Genomic DNA, 16,135 nt, shown 5'->3' with positions numbered 1-16,135 from the left:
ACAACACTACGCTTAATCTAGCCTAGAAGATCTACATGTCATGGTCCTGGATCGGTGACCCAGCGTTTTGTTGTTGTTATTGTTATTATTATTATTATTATTATTATTATCTCATGTTTGGGGGTATTCTGATTATGTATTTGGGGTTGGATGTTTCAGTTCTTTGGTTACGGTTTATGCTCCCAGTCAGTTTCGTGTTCTTTGTTCCGTCAGTGTATACTTCCTGTTTTACTTTGTAGATCCATGTGTGACTTCACTGTGTTCAGCTTGTGTCTTCCTATCATTATGTGAATTAGGATCAGCTGTGCTTCCCTCCTATGGTCATGTCATCTGTGTAACTCTGTGTCTCTCTGCCTGGTTCATCACTCCGTGTTCTTATGGTTTCAGGTTAGTTCTTTGGTTTTCCCCAGTTTAGCTTTTGTTAACTCCCCATTCTGCTCTTCCTGTTTTTGCCACTTTGTCACTCGTGTAAATAGTTCACTCGCATCACATTCTATGCCTGCATCTTGGGTCCTCCTTCTCAACACCACACGTCTGCTACCCCAGCCATGACACTACAGTGTGGTATTAAGAGTACAAACTACTAGAAACTATGAGAACCCAAATTAGCAATTTTGTAAAAGTTTGCTTGAATATTTTCACAAATCACACAGTATGAAATTTTATCAGCTAAAATGATGGATAGGTACACAGTACATACCAAAGCGGGCATACACATCAGTAACAGCCTGGTTCATGGCCATGTCTATCAGCCCCCGTCCCAGGCAGAAGTGAGGGAACACCAGCAGGACTTTCTTCAGCCCCTCATTGAACACGAGCAAAGACTGGCCACACAAAAAAAGTTACCTCAAACATCTAAATATAAAAATATATCACATAATTGCAACATCTTTTCTAAAAAATTTTGAAATGCATCAGATGTTCTAAGAATGAACAGCTCATATACATGACCAGGAAATGCAAATATTCTACTTTGGTTTTGAGGGAAAGTTGAGGACCTAAAATATATTCATCCACTTATCCAGGTCATGGGGGCAGAACTGTCCAGGCCTCCCTCTCCTCAGTCATCTCCTCCAGCTTTTCAAGCCAAGAGACATCTCTCTAGCATGTCCTGTGTCTATTCTAGGTTCTCCTCCCAAAACACCTCATATAAGTGATAATCAGCTGACATTTCACCCTCTTTTCACCTGAGTTCACACAACATACAGCCAGAGATTGATGATTACAAAATCGATCATCTATCCTGGTTTCAAGTGCACTTCCGAACAGTGGAATCTACAGATGGGGTACAAAGAAGGCCCAATAAGGTCCACAAGCTAAGGTCTGGCTGCCACTCTTCCAGGCCGAGTTTCTGGTATCCATAGTCCAGGTGAGGTTCATTTGTTTCTTTTTTCTGTCTTTCTAGGGGTTGTCTGAATTGCTAGGTCTGCGCCTGGACCAATTTAACTTGGGAGACATAACCAGGGGCTCCCAAATCAAATTGGTATAAACATAGTTTCTCCTTGTTAAACTTTAAAAAGTTGCTGAAATTTTCTTCAAAGTAGACCCACCACCCAGTCATGCTTGACACTGGAGCAGATGTCTTTTCTTATGTTAATTGCACATTTGATATAAGAACAGCCTTCCTCAGCTGTTTCCTATTTTTCTCCCAAAGAACAAGACTCTAGAAATTAAGAAAGCGATACTTCTTTTCAGCTGAAATAAAACCTCTTTCTTTCCAGTGATCATTTTTATGTCTTGCTTCGCCTACACAGATAAGTCTAAAATATAGCAATTAATTTTTTAATGGGTTTTAAATGTATTCATGTATAAAGCAAACAGTTTTTTCACCATAGAAATGCACAAATTCTCTGAAATCCTTGGAAATATCAGGCAACAAAAATATAGCCCATTTGACCTTCAGCTTCTCTCATGACTCATATGTCATGAGAGAAGCTGTGTACAGATGTGCATTGGACAGAACCATCTGGAGGGAAGGACAATCTCCATTTTCTTTTTCTTTTTTTTGAGCAGGCAGTCACCTGTCACGATGAGAGCACATCTGCACATATGTGCCCTTTCCCTCCAACTTCAGTTTCCTTCTGCTTCTCTTTTTCCTTTATTTTCCACTTGCCAGCATAGGTGTTGGCAGTTGTTGTGGTCGACTTACATGTTCACACCAAACTGTCAATCAGGAGTCTAAAAGCCCTGCAGTTATTAGTTATCCCCTGCCCTGCAGACCAGCAGCTTAACTTCCCTCATGCTTCCCCAGCTGTGCCAAACAATTGATCAGCTTTTGTGTAAGCACCTACTATATAGCTGCTTCAGTGTAAGGTTTCTAGTGCTCTGCATGCCAGCTGACTGTCACATTGTCCTGACTTAGTATAGATCTGCACCTAATGTGATGAGTAACACCTGTGCTTTCCTGCTATGCTAAAAAGCCATATACTCTCCAACAGCACTCCCCTGACTCTAATCCTAATTCTGATCATTCTGTCCCTGTTGGTAAACATCAGCTGCCATGTGTTCAAATCCTTTGGGGGCAGGAATGTATTCAAAAAATATGGTTAAAAACATATTTTACTCATTTAGCCATCAGGGAGCAAGAATAAAATGACCATAATATTCACTCAGTCATATTACAATACATATAATAATATTATATAGTAGATATTATGACACCATAATATTGCTGTATTATAATATTTTAGAATATAAACAGTCACTGTTACAAAATACTGTTTGGTGACAGTTTTATCACTGTATTGTTTTATGAAAAAGCTTTTGTGTGAGTTTAATAAGGAACATTTGTGTTCTCATGTCTTTCTGCACTCATGTGTTGGTCTGTTCTTGCTCTTCTATTTATCTCCTTTCCCACTGAAGAATTCTGATCCAATCTTACTTCCAATTTTCAAACTCAAATCACCTCAGTCTTTGATCCCCAATCAAACCATCACCTGCCGTTTCATCCAACTCATCCTCCAGTGTCTAGACTTTACAGGTCTTGTCCTATCTTCTTCATTCAGAATCCTGTTTTGCTACTTCATCAAACCACCATCTATTAACTTTTCATGAATTATTCAGTTTATTTCACAAAAATTATATTCTTTGCTTTCAAATGTTCTCTCACTATTGTAAAAACATTTGTAATGTTTTATAAATGTATGCGATTCAGCTGTGGCTGCTTCATTCCAAAAGTAATAGCACTGAAAATGTTGCCCTGTAGTTACTGGTGAAGCTGAACTGGAATGTGAGTATAACTGTGCAAATGCAAAACATAATGTAAGATGTAATGATTAATTCAAATAAGCATTAAGTGCAGTGAAATGTTAGAAGGCTACATGGTTTTTAATCAGTACATACCCGATTGTTTTCAAACAGCTCCAGGATGAAAGTGATGGCACTGCTGTTGATGCCTATGAACAGGTTGATGCAGGACAGAGACACATATGCTGTACTCGGGATGTTGAATATATAGGACAAGGGATACATCATGGGTGTCACTGACCACCTAAAGGCAAGAGATTAAAAGACAAAAACCAACATATTTTTAAAAATTCTCAATTTAAAATATTTTTTTCTTTGTTTGTACTTTTAATTTTAACTTTTCTATTAACTTTTTGTCAATTATTTAGTTATTCGGTTATTGTCTTGTTATACCATAGCAACAGAACAACAAAACCGAACCAAATTAAAGTAAACAACAGCTTACCCATAGAGCAAAAGGAGTGCTATTAGTGCTGGCAGGTTGGATGGTGATGTGTAACACTTTTTGTCAAAAGCCATGAAAATGCCAACTACCATTGCAGAGCTGAGAGTGTAGTTCATCTAGATAAACATGAAGAGTGATTAAGAAGACAGAAATCCAATATTATGAAAAATAGCTCTGATATAGGATATATTAACATACAGTTATTACATTTCACTTAAGCCAGTCTAGCTTCACTTACCATGTCCCAAAAGAAGTTGGACACCCAGTAAACTACAGGGCTGACCCCACTGACGAACTGCAGGTGCTTGGCTTTGGTCACGCGCTCCTGTATGAGGTAGAGGACGAAGCTAGCAGGGATGAAGGACATGGCGAAAATAACACAGATTGCCACCACGGCGTCGACTGAAGTGGTCAGCCTGATGGAGGAAGCAGATGAAGTCAGTTCTATATATTCTGGGGTTAGTTATTAAGAGACTAAAAACAATGCTGAATCCATGCTAAGTCACAAATGGTTTGAGGCTTTAGGTTTTCTCTGAATTATTAATGAGATAATTAAAAATAAAAGCATTTTTTGGCCATAAATATATCTCTATAGTACTGTGCCAAAGTCTTGAGCCACACCACATTTCTCCTTTTTTCTGGAGAAGTGGAGGATGATTTTTGAATCTTTGGGATTCAACTTATTGGTGCAACAATATGTTTTCATGTCTGTCAAACTCTGTTTTCTTTGGCATTTTTACAGATTGAACTAAAGAAATGGGAACAAATGATGTGTTTTTGTGACAGGCTGCTGGTAACAAAGTGCTAAAAGATACAACTTAAAATTGGTTCTTTGCCAGTTTGTCTGTTATGTGTAAACACAACAATATTCTTTCATCCCTTGAATAAGGTGCATTTTTTATGATCGAATGTTTCATAAGTCAGTGTTAAGTGGTTAAAAAATATATTCCTCTGAAAATAGTCAGTTACAAAGTCTGAACTGAAAATGACTGAAAACGAAAATCTTTCAAAGGCCGTCAGAAAGCTTCAGAACGCATTGCTCAAGATCACTTTTAAAAGAACTTCTGGCTCATTGGAAACAAAAAATAAAGAAATGAAAGGTGGCTTGAAACCTTTCACCAGTACTTGAACTTATTAGATATGTTAAGCCTACAGAAAAGACAACCCATGTATATTAAGCTAAATCCAAATAATGTGATAATTCACAGCTTAACATTAGAAACACACATAGTAACTTGCGCCTTTAGCTTCTGATTGTTCAGTTTCTTTTCATAATAAGAGAAAAATGATAGAACAAAATAAAATTCTGGTCTGTACATATGCATTTTTGCAGTGTCCATCACAACACCTGAACGCTGGACTTCAAAGACTATACGGAAAAAAGTGGATTCAAAATCACTTGTGATTTTTGAAGTCCTATTCTGAAAATATGGACTTGAGCATGTTGGCTTTCACCATGCTGAAACAAGACGTGATGAGTAAGAAGTGAATTTGACGGAGCCTGCCCCTAATCACATCCTGATTTAACGTCCAATTTAAACTAATGTGACTAAATTAAATGGCATCATAATTTATAAAATGAAAATGAAATTTGATAAATAAGAAACTGAGACATTAAAGCCACCAGGAAAATGTTTATAGTCACTAGGAAGTAGTAAATCAAGTGAAAAGCGGGGTCATTAAATATGGTATGTATAATAATATGCTGTATGTGCTAGTCATATATAGGCAATCAGTCTTCTTTTTGCATTTCACTTTGTGGATCATTGGAAAAGATTATAGGTTTAAGGCACTTCCCCACAGATTTCTACCTATGTCCATCTTTTATACCCTCTATGGTTGATTTACAGACTACACAAACACATACATTTAAACACAGCTAAAAAAGAAAAAACTACAGTTATTACTCACACAGTGACTTCAGAAAGCTGCTCTTTAGTGAGGTTTAGTGGGTGGTTGATGGCAGTGATCCCGAACTCTACAGGATTGGCATTTGTGGGTAGGAAGGCTCGCAGAATAGCATTATTAGCCACATTGATGAAGGCCACCATGGCATGCCAGCCTTTGTTATTATACCACACCTGGCAGAGAAGAACAGAACTAATTGAGCACATCTCGCAACTGTGTGATCAGCCTGTTACACAACATAGAGGATCTCCAAATGTAGTCTTCAGAATAAATTTACAAGTGGAAAACATTTAAGCTAACTTACAGGAATCAATCAATGACATGACAGACAATCAGAAAGTGAAAGGTTTTGTAAAACACAAGCAAAGTATTAGACTGTCAAACTGCTTGCGTTTACAGTCATTTGTGCCACTTTGCTATTTGTGGAAAAACCCACTCTTCTATCGAGCTGCACACCTACCTTTATATTGAATTCACTTTCCATATATCGTAAGAAAGTGCCAATGTCCCTCAGGGCAAGTCTGCTATAGTAACCCTGCAGACAGCAGTTCATTATTATTAATTTTTATTGACTTATTTCAAACTTGCACACTCGATCTGTAAATCATAACACAAGAATAATCACCCCAGTGATGTTGAGCATCCGTCCCAGCTGATGAAAAACGTTCCGGATGTCTTTAGGGTCCACATCCAGGATGGGGAGTTGCCCTCCAACTGACAAACCTCCATATCTGAGGACAGAAGATATCCACTCACATCACAGTTCCTAACATCAGCATGTCTTTAACACATTGCTGTGTCGTTGTAACAAACGACAAAACAAAAATGGGGAAAGAAAATATTAAATAAAGAAATAAAATTGTTACCTTTGTTCATTCACCCAGTACTTGCTCTTCAAACTGTGAAAAGAAATGTAGTTTTCATTAAGGAGAATGATCATTAATATTTGCTATTTGCCTTTCTTTTTTTTTAGCTCTTTTTTTTTCTTTTGCCTTAGACCTTTTCTCCTTTTAATTTCCTTTAGGACATATTTTCCAGCTCTGTGAGGGTTTTTAACACACTTGTATTTCTTCTTTAAATCCACCTGGTTTTACCTTTTGAGTACAGTTTACAACTACATTCAAACTCACCTAGTTCTAATAAGACTGGGGTAGGTTTTGACCAAGTAGTCAGAGATGTTCCTGTCAGTCAGATCCAGCATTGTGTCTTCCGTTGGCTCCAGTCGCTGGCGAGGGGGCAGACCTCCTGCACCATCTGGACAGATGGGCATCATGGTCAGTTTGTTACTTGTGCTGCACTGGCAGGAAGGTGATGGGTTTCTCTGGTTCCATGCAGGACTTTGTAAGATGTTGCTAACCGCTGGGGAGACATCAGGATACTCCCACTCTGGGGTCCTGTTACTGCAGGGAACTCTGGAGGGAGAGGAGTGAAGAAATTAAACTGCAAAGGTAAAATCACTCATGCGGTAAAGCTACTATCTATGCACTGTATATACTTAGTTGTAGTTTTAACCATCCACTGTATATAATTCAGCCACTGGATTATTCTTTTTTAATGAAGCTTTTTTTGCTTTTTGCAGTTCTCCAATAAATAATTTAAATGAAGTTAAAGCAAGAGTTCAATAAGGTTTTTTTGCTGCCCTAAATTCTTCATTATTTCATTTTTGTCAAAAGTCTAAATTTTAATTTTGCAGCTCTTGTCCGCTTTACTTATGCTCTCCAAAACTTTCCTGCTTTTTGAATTCATTGTAATATCTCACTGTGCCTTTCATCCCTCCTCCTCCCTACACCCAGCTCATTCGGACTGTCCTTGGAGTCTCATCCGAAGTTTCCATCAGCCATCTGCTCACTCTATTTCAACGCCAGCAGCATCTAGAGATTGAGTGGTCTAGTCACTACCTCCCACCTTTATTCGGGACTCCCCTGTATAATGCTACTTGTTATTGTACTGAAAAAAAAAAGTTCTGTTCTCACTGCTTTTGCTTTTTTTTTTCCTTCCAAACTTCTTGGAGCTGACTGTTATGACTTTGAGTCTTTTGGATTAATAACTCAAAACGGAAGTATGAAGCTTAAAATTAAAGTATTTGACAACAAATTTGAATATTATTTTTTTTAAATGAGTTTAATGTTATTCCAGATCCAGATTCTGCAGATTTGCTTCTATTAAAAAAAATACATATGGATACAGTTTAAAGATGTGTTTGTTTGACTATACCGTTTCCTGGCATTGTATGAGCCCTAAGAAAATAGACATCAGTGCTCTAAGATGTAGCAGAAGGAGTGTTGTTATCTCTAGTCATAATGCTCACCCTAGGGGTTCTCCTTCCATGCATCGCGTGCCCAGGCCTGGTGGCTTTAGCAAGCGCTCTATAAAGTGTTTCATTTTGGGGTCATATGGCCTCTCATTGCTAATACAGTGATGAAAAAATACAAAGAAGAAAATTAAATTGGAGAAAAAAGCAAATATCTATCATCCAACATGTTACTGAAAGATTTATCTAAAGCCTTCACACCTGAAGAAGGTGAACTGCTGTCCGTACATCCAGGGGCTCAGAGTGAGACTGGGATATTCTCCAAAAGGAGGGACAATCATGGTGAAGATCAGTGCTATCAAGACAAAACTGGCAGGAAGGACGATCTGGAATCAGACAGTCACAAGCATAATAACAACAGTTTAGAAAATGTTTTGCAAAATAAGCGGACACTTTTGCAGATACATCCAAACAAATTTGGCTCAAAAAATGTTCTCAGTAAACACACTGTATCTGTTAAAACCGTCAAATTCATTCAAATAGGTCTCTCAAGAAACTCACACCAGTCTATTTAGTTTATATGCTCCACACAATGCAACCACAAAGCCATTTCACTCATCACGTCATTCCCATGTTTATGAGATCCTGTACCTGTGCCAAAAAGTCTTTCTGGCTTCGTGTGGCATGGTGGAACCTCTTTACCAGCAGAGCATGGAACTGTTTCAGGATCAGAAATCCACCTTTCACCTGCCTGGAGCCCTTTCCTGCACTGCTGTCCGATGACTGGTTGGTGGGGTTCACTCCATTATGTTCTGTGTTCAACAAGAAAACAGTAAGCAGCACTAAAACCATATCTACAGAAAACAAAGCATTTTAGATGAACTGCATAATCTGCATGTGGGAACAGGCTGTGAATGAGTGTTACTACTAAAATCCACTGAGCAAGGCATCTAAAGTATTCTGAGGATTATGAATATATTTTCTGAATACCACAAATGCATGAATGCGAGTAAATATATGAATCTGATGCAGCACTATAAATAGAAAAGAGCATATAAGCAGCAAAAACAGACACTAAATTCTAACTAAGGCAGCCTGTACCTGGGCCATTCAAGCTGAGTGAGGCTTAACACAAAAGGATTTAAATGGTCACAGAAAACATGTTCTGTGCTCGAATAGTACTTTTTTGCATACTTGTCACACTTAGATGTTTCAAATCATGAAACTAATTTTAATATCAGACGAAGAATAAATAATAAATGATCAATTATTAATTTCTTGTTGAATCAAGAATACACTTGACAAAGTGAAGTTGGTTGAAAGATTTTAAAAAACAACACAACTGGGACTCCAGTGAACCACAGTGAGCACCATTATGTGCAAATTGAGTGAACTGTGGTGCACTTTCCCAGGAGTGGCCAGCCTACCAAAGAAATTGCAAGAACTTCGGGCCTCACTTGTTTCAGAGTTCATGATTTAACAATAAGAACGAGACTGGGCAAAAATGGCATCTACTGAAAAGCTGCAGCGTGAAAACCGCTGCTGACCAAAAAAGAACAAAAAGGCTGATCTAATACCAAAAAATATCTTGATGGTCTCCAAGCGTTTTGTCTGTGGACACACCAGACAAAAGCTGAACTTTTTTGAGGGTTTTCATGGCGGCTTTGCTACTTCAGGACCTGGATGACCTGACATAATTGATGAAACCACGAATTATGCTCTCTACAAGAAAATGTTCAAGTAGACTGTATGGCCATCAGTTTGTCCCCTGAGGTTGAAGCACATGTTAGTTGTGCAGCAGGACAACGATCCAAAAGAGCACCAGCAAATCCATCATTGAATGGTTCAGGTAATAAAAATAAAGGTATTCTATGTAAATTTGATTGAGATTCTTTGCATAATCTTAAAGTTGATGCTCAAAACCATCCCAATGAGATGAATTCAAACAGTTCTGCAACAACGTCCAGGCCAAAATGCCTCCAAAGTGATGTGAAAGACTCATTGCCAGTTATTGCAAACACTTGAATGCAGGGGTGACACAAATGGTTATTAGGTCAGGGGGCAATTATTTTTTCACATAGGGCTAGGTAGGTTTGGATAGTTTATATCCCTTAATACATAAAATCATCATTTAAAAACTGCATTTCATATTTAATTGGGTTGTCTTTATATTAAAAATTGTTCAGTGGTCTGAAATATTTAACTGTGACAAATATGCAGTAAAATAAGAAATCAGAACGCAGGACAAAAAAAATTCACAGCAGTGTATAACAGTTGTCATCATTTTCTAATTTGATTTACCTCAGGGTTATCATGTCAGGTGGACTAAAACCCTTTATCATCAACATTTTTCATTTCATATTCAGGTGAATTCATCTCATAATGTTTCTAATCTGCTTTGAATTTATTATGTTTCTCATTATAATCAGTTACTTGTATCCCCCGTCCATAGCAACTAGGATACTAGTTCAACATTCTGTCTACTATTTCGCTGTTTTAGACTAATTTTCTTGTAAATCAATAACTAACAGATTATTCTGTACTCTCAGGAAACAATTCCAACTTTTGTACAAGCTTTTATCTTTCCATGTCCAAATATTGTTGTTTTAAAAAAACTGTTAGCCATACTTTCATTAGTAATTTTAGCATGTTTCATCTCTTCCTCAACTAAGACTTGTAGTTGTTAAGCCGCAGTCTATGAATTAGCCATACTATTTATTAATAGTTTAGTTAGCCATACTTTTGAAACCGAAGGGATCGCTATGTGGTTCTAAATCTCTCTGAGCTATTATAAACAGTAAGATGGAGATGGATGTAAGCTAAATTAGCAGCATGTTCACTCGTCGCACAACTTCCTTGTTCGGACCCCCTGTGACTTCACTAACCAATCAGAAGCCAGGAATTCCTATCCTCAGGTAAATTCAACACATAAATATTATTGCTTTGAAAGTGCATACATAAAGAATCAAATATGTAAACATGTAAATATCAAATATAAATGGAAGTGGGTATATAATTATCTCTGAAAACCTCATCTAACCCATGTAGAATTTATTTCTACACTTTACAATTTTTCTACACCTGTCAAAGAGGTCATGTAATTAGTTAGACTTCTACTCCAACATATATGTGCACTTGGAAAAAAGAAAAACTGCTGTTCTCATGAAAATATCATAAACTGAAATCTTTCTGGGTCTATGAATTCAATTCATAGATAATATGTATGAAATTTTCAGTGTTGACTAAAGTACCCAGTCACTTTTACATTTTAATCGTGTATGCATTCCCTTTGGCTGTTATTTTTACTGCTTACCCATTACCTAACTTTTTGAGGTCACTTCTTTAATTAATGGTTATAGTACCCCTAGCTACTGGAAAGGTACTCTCTGGGGTACTTGCTTCCCTGGTTGGGATAAATGCCTTTCAGAGTGTTATAAATAACTGTCCTTATGTGAAAAGTCCCACATAAAAAGTTAGGAATAAAATATTTAATCGATGAAAGAAAAAAAAGATCTGATTGGCCCAGGTTCAGTGACAAAAAACAGCATTTATATTGCCAGAGTTCAGTCTAATGGCTCTTAACGCTCTGACCTTCATCTCCCTCTATGCCAACATTGCAGCCATTTTTTCTCCCTTGTAACATCCACTGTTCTAGAAGTAGGACACATAAGTGAAACAAAAAACACACACATATGCACACAAACTAGAGGGTTAAAAAAAGACAAATGAAGCACCACACCACACTTGAAATCTAAACAAGTACTTTGGCTGCTTTTATAGTCACAGTTGTATAATCTACTTCGAGGATACGCAACACTAACAGCCTAATAAAAACAGGTGTGAGACTGGGCAAAGGGTCAGAAATTCAATTCCAGCAAAAGGCCATGGAGAATATCAGTGGTGGTATTTACCAGGAGTGGTGGCATTATTCGCAGCTTCTCCGTCTGCAGTGACCTTTATGAATATCTGCAGAGAGAGAAAAAGAACTTCCTTAACTTTCAAAACTTTTCATTCATGTAGTATAAGTTCATCCTTTATGTTCTGAATATATTGTACCCTTTTTTCTTTTTTAATTTTTAACTGACAAATCCCTAGAACTGTGTGCAGGTAGAAAGCAACAGCAGAAAAGAGAAAAGAAGAAAAGATGCAGGATCCAAGTCTAATAAAGACATTAGCTGAAATCTTATAGCACTTGGTCTTTAAAAAAAAACTTTACAGATGTATTAATATAGTTAAAATGCTGCAGAGGCATGTCATGTTTAAAAGTACACAATTTTTCTAATCCATCCAATGAAAACAAATGTTGACCTTTTCAGAGCTTTTAAAAGTACTAATAAGGGCAAAAAACAAACTTCTCTTACAATGTCTGGCTCTTTATTTCATTTATCAGAATTTTCAAACGGGGTTTATCAAAATTCAAACTTTCCAAAATTTAATATAAATACATATTCTGAAGACTCTTAAGCTATCCACAGTATCAACAAACAACAGACATCCGTACCTCCTCTAGTGATGTATCAGAGATGCCAAAGCTGCTTAGACCCATATCAGCAAGTGTCTCCTCCAGCTCCCTAAACAGGCTAGCATAGGCCCGATGTTTAAACCCTTTACTGGGGAGCAAATAGGTCAACTCCTGTCCAATCATCTCAATCAGCCTGGCCTCGGGGACATGGTGGTGGATAAGACTTGTGATGCTGTCTATATCCCCTGGAAAGAGGACAGAAATTCACATATAAATGAGCTACTTAGGAGCAAAGTGTTCCCAAAATAGCAGAAACCAACACAAGGACAAAGGAACAAAAACTGCTTGAGATGCAAAAAAAACAAAAAAACAAAAAACAAAAAATTTTATTCAAGCACATAAACGCATAAGCAAATTTACACTTCACCAGCTTCACGGGGTTGCATCTTAAGTATGTGTCCTCAGGCAGAACAGTAATAGCAAGCTCATGGGTCAATATGACCATTAAATTGGGAATGTGAAAAAAAATTGTCTGTTTATGTTCTGTTTTACAACTTTGATAAGTGGGCCAGTGATGCAAATTTCAACAAGTCCATACTGAAACGTATAAACAACTCAGCAGGTTGCACACACACGTGCTCCTCTGCTACACTTGTGAGGGCGCTCACTTACAAAAGAAAAAACGTATTATTATTATGACATTATATTATTATTATTATCGTTATTATTGTTATCATTATTATCATTACTACTACATTTTTATTAGGCAGGGCTCTATTGTAAAAGGCTGATGCTATGCACCAGGAGTTTCACTGTACGATACATTTATTATTTACACCTATTCAACTGCTTATTAACAGAAATGCCAGTAGTGCATTTAAGCATATATAATTAGCATACAGGCATGGTTGAGACGACCTTCTAGAATGCAAACCAAGCATCAAAAGGGGGAAGAAATGTGATTTAATTGACTTTGATTGTGGCATCATTGTTGGTGCTAGACAAGCTGCTCTGAGACAGAATCTTAGACACAGCTGCTCTACTGGGATTTTCCCGCACAACCATCTCTAGGATTTACAGAGGATGATCAGAAAAAGAGAAAATATCCAGTGAACAACAGTTCTCTGTGTGAAAATGCCTTTTTTGTTTTCAGACATCAGCCGGGAAATGGTCAGACTGCTTTAAGCTGAAGGAAGACAACAGTCAATCAAATAAACACTTGTTACAACCAAGGTAGAAGACAATCTCTGCAGGATGCAGAACAGCTTGAACCTGCTGAGCTACAGCTACAGAAGATATTTTCTTGACACACTTCGGAACCCTTTTAGTACTAAGTTACATAATTAGTTACTGCCTATTTAACCATATCATGAAGAGAGCAAAGTAAAATTCCTTGTCTGTGCGCACAAACTTGTGCAACTAAAAATTATTGTGGCACCATAGCCTACTCGAGCATTGTTGCTGACCATGTCACAAAGCTCAGATCATCTCCAACTGCACTCACATGACCGCCGCAGCCATCAGAGCTCAAACCAGTAGAGCACCTTTGGGATTTGGTGGAATGAGACATTCACATTATAGATGTGCAACCAGTAAATCTACTGCAACTGTGTGGTGCTATTACCTCAATATGGACCAACCCAGTCCATCCCAGTACTAGCCAGGTATGCCTAATAAAGTGAGTGAGTGTATGTAAGTCATCTGAATACTGATGACTCCATCGCTGCCAGGATTATAATTATAATCACAGACAGTTCAAACATTTATTATCTCAATTGCCTTTGGCTTTGTTTCTTATATATAACAACACCACAAGCCTAGAGTCAAAAAATTATTCTTCATTCTCTCAGTAAACATAAAGCAATAATTTTGAATAAAATACCTCTGACATACATAAAGGCTGGTTTATTCAAATAATTAATGCATACCAATCAAGTAAACTTCATTTTACCAGATTCTATTAACTCTAACATTTGACATTGTTCTCATGTAACAAAATATATGGAAATTTACATATAATTACATTTTTGAAGGCAGTATTTTGGGCATTTTTTTTTTTTGATAGTAATAGTAATAATACCCTTGTCCACATTCATTAAGCATCACTTATATGACTCCACTCATAGATACAGATATTGAGTTAATAACACACATATGATAATATCAGCACCAGTTACTTTATGGCTAACAGTTCAACATTGTGTTGATAGTTGGACCGTGTGGATCTGGTCTTTATCAGTTTAGCTGATTGCCTTTAAACTCTATTTACCAGTTGCCCAGTTGCTGCTAATGATAACATAAGTCAGAGCTAGCATGATAGATGAAAAGTGTAAAAGAGTCGCATATATTCTAGTGTTAAATGGGCCAAGTGGGTAAAAGAGGGTAAAACCATAGCTGAACCAAGCAGAGTCCTGAGAGTCTTGAGAAACTGGGGCTTTGCTTTAAGCCCAATGCACCAATTTTAAAATGTGCTACCTCTAATGTTGCTCTTAGCCAATAGTATTGTTACAGTGACTTCTCTGATATCCAGTGTGGTAGCCGCACCCTTATCCTCGTCCTTACCCTAAAACAAAACTTAACTTGAACTTGAAAACCGAGTTCTACTTTCCAAAACACACCTTGAAGAAGAAAGAGCGAGCCAAAATCCTTTCGTTTTCCAAAACTGTCTTCCAAAATCTACATTTTGTGTAAACTTTGTCTTCAGTGGAACAGAAAAACAAGAGAACATAGACAGACGCAAAAACAAACCAACTCCTGAGGCATTGCTCATGAGGAGGAAGATTAAAGGGATATACGATATCCACTTACCATCCAAAACTCTGTCTAGGTGCTGAAACTGATTCTGAGACTCATCTTTATATCTGGTGCAGATGGAACAGGAACACGAACAGTCTGAGGCACAGTCGCAGTTATTCTGACAAAAATAGAAAATAACACCTTGAACAATGCAAAAGAAGAAAAAGAGGATTTTCTGACTAAAAAGTGAGCAGACAAAAATCACGTATTCTCTTGCATATGTCTGTGGTAGAAACAGATTTGTTTTCTGTGCAGAAACCTGCTGAGATGAGAAGCATTACAGATGGTTGATTAAGCACAAAAGTTCATCCTCACCTCCTTCTTCCTGAGGTCCTTTATCCTCCGTACAAGCGTCAAATAGAAACCAACTCCAAAACAGTTTTTGAGGAATAGGGGGGACCCGCAGCAGTGCAGCTGCCCTTTGGAGATGATGGCGATGCGGTCGCTCAACAGGTCGGCCTCATCCATGTGATGAGTGGACAGGATCACAGTGCGGCCTGCACAAGGAGCGAGCTTTTATCAAAATCTTGGCTTGTTGTACATGAACAAAGTAGTGTGTGATACCAAAGCTTTTCAGTGCTTTTACAGCGGATGCAGAATTTATTGGTTTTATGACTAAAATTCTGTCTTTTGTTGTAGCCACCCAGTTGAATTTTCCCCTTTTGATCAGTTCTCTACAAAATCCAAGTGCCTCAGGGGAGCTGTACAGCTTCAAAAGACTTTCTTTCATTCTTCAGTAAATTCTGGAACAGTGAAAAGTCAACTTGAGGATAAAAAACACCTTTTAAGAGTTACAAAATGAAGTTACTGAGAGAGTTAAAGTGTGGACCAGACCATTAAATGTGACTTTACAGACAGCTTTTACCAGTTCTGTATTTCAGTAAGAGGTCCCAAATGGATCGTCTGGAGTAGGGGTCCACTCCTGAGGTGGGCTCGTCTAAGATGACGACCTTTGACCCTCCGACAAACGCCATAGCCACCGACAATTTCCTCTGCATGCCGCCTTTAATGTGAATAGAACAGATGT

The 16,135-nt window shown here is 37.7% G+C and overlaps 1 protein-coding gene across 1 annotated transcript in view; it reads right to left on the bottom strand.

The window, feature by feature from the left end:
* LOC146647800 (retinal-specific phospholipid-transporting ATPase ABCA4-like) overlaps positions 1 to 16,135 on the bottom strand; it is a 43,406-nt gene that overhangs the window by 5,553 nt on the left and 21,718 nt on the right. The window contains exons 22-38 of the mRNA XM_085390016.1: positions 15,974 to 16,111; positions 15,424 to 15,605; positions 15,121 to 15,226; positions 12,352 to 12,557; positions 11,762 to 11,816; positions 8,502 to 8,662; positions 8,112 to 8,236; positions 7,908 to 8,006; positions 6,730 to 7,011; positions 6,466 to 6,498; positions 6,225 to 6,330; positions 6,060 to 6,134; positions 5,603 to 5,772; positions 3,930 to 4,107; positions 3,692 to 3,807; positions 3,343 to 3,490; positions 701 to 824 (exon numbers count right to left, since the gene is read on the bottom strand). Of these exons, the coding sequence (XP_085246142.1) occupies positions 701 to 824; positions 3,343 to 3,490; positions 3,692 to 3,807; positions 3,930 to 4,107; positions 5,603 to 5,772; positions 6,060 to 6,134; positions 6,225 to 6,330; positions 6,466 to 6,498; positions 6,730 to 7,011; positions 7,908 to 8,006; positions 8,112 to 8,236; positions 8,502 to 8,662; positions 11,762 to 11,816; positions 12,352 to 12,557; positions 15,121 to 15,226; positions 15,424 to 15,605; positions 15,974 to 16,111 (2,304 nt within the window). The remainder of the gene's footprint in view (positions 1 to 700; positions 825 to 3,342; positions 3,491 to 3,691; positions 3,808 to 3,929; positions 4,108 to 5,602; positions 5,773 to 6,059; positions 6,135 to 6,224; positions 6,331 to 6,465; positions 6,499 to 6,729; positions 7,012 to 7,907; positions 8,007 to 8,111; positions 8,237 to 8,501; positions 8,663 to 11,761; positions 11,817 to 12,351; positions 12,558 to 15,120; positions 15,227 to 15,423; positions 15,606 to 15,973; positions 16,112 to 16,135) is intronic.

This window comes from Rhamphochromis longiceps, linkage group LG18 (assembly GCF_057381845.1).
Source record: "Rhamphochromis longiceps isolate RC_006_pf linkage group LG18, R_longiceps_female_GT1.1, whole genome shotgun sequence".
NCBI lineage: Eukaryota > Metazoa > Chordata > Actinopteri > Cichliformes > Cichlidae > Rhamphochromis > Rhamphochromis longiceps.
This window is presented reverse-complemented; position numbering and strand designations above follow the sequence as displayed.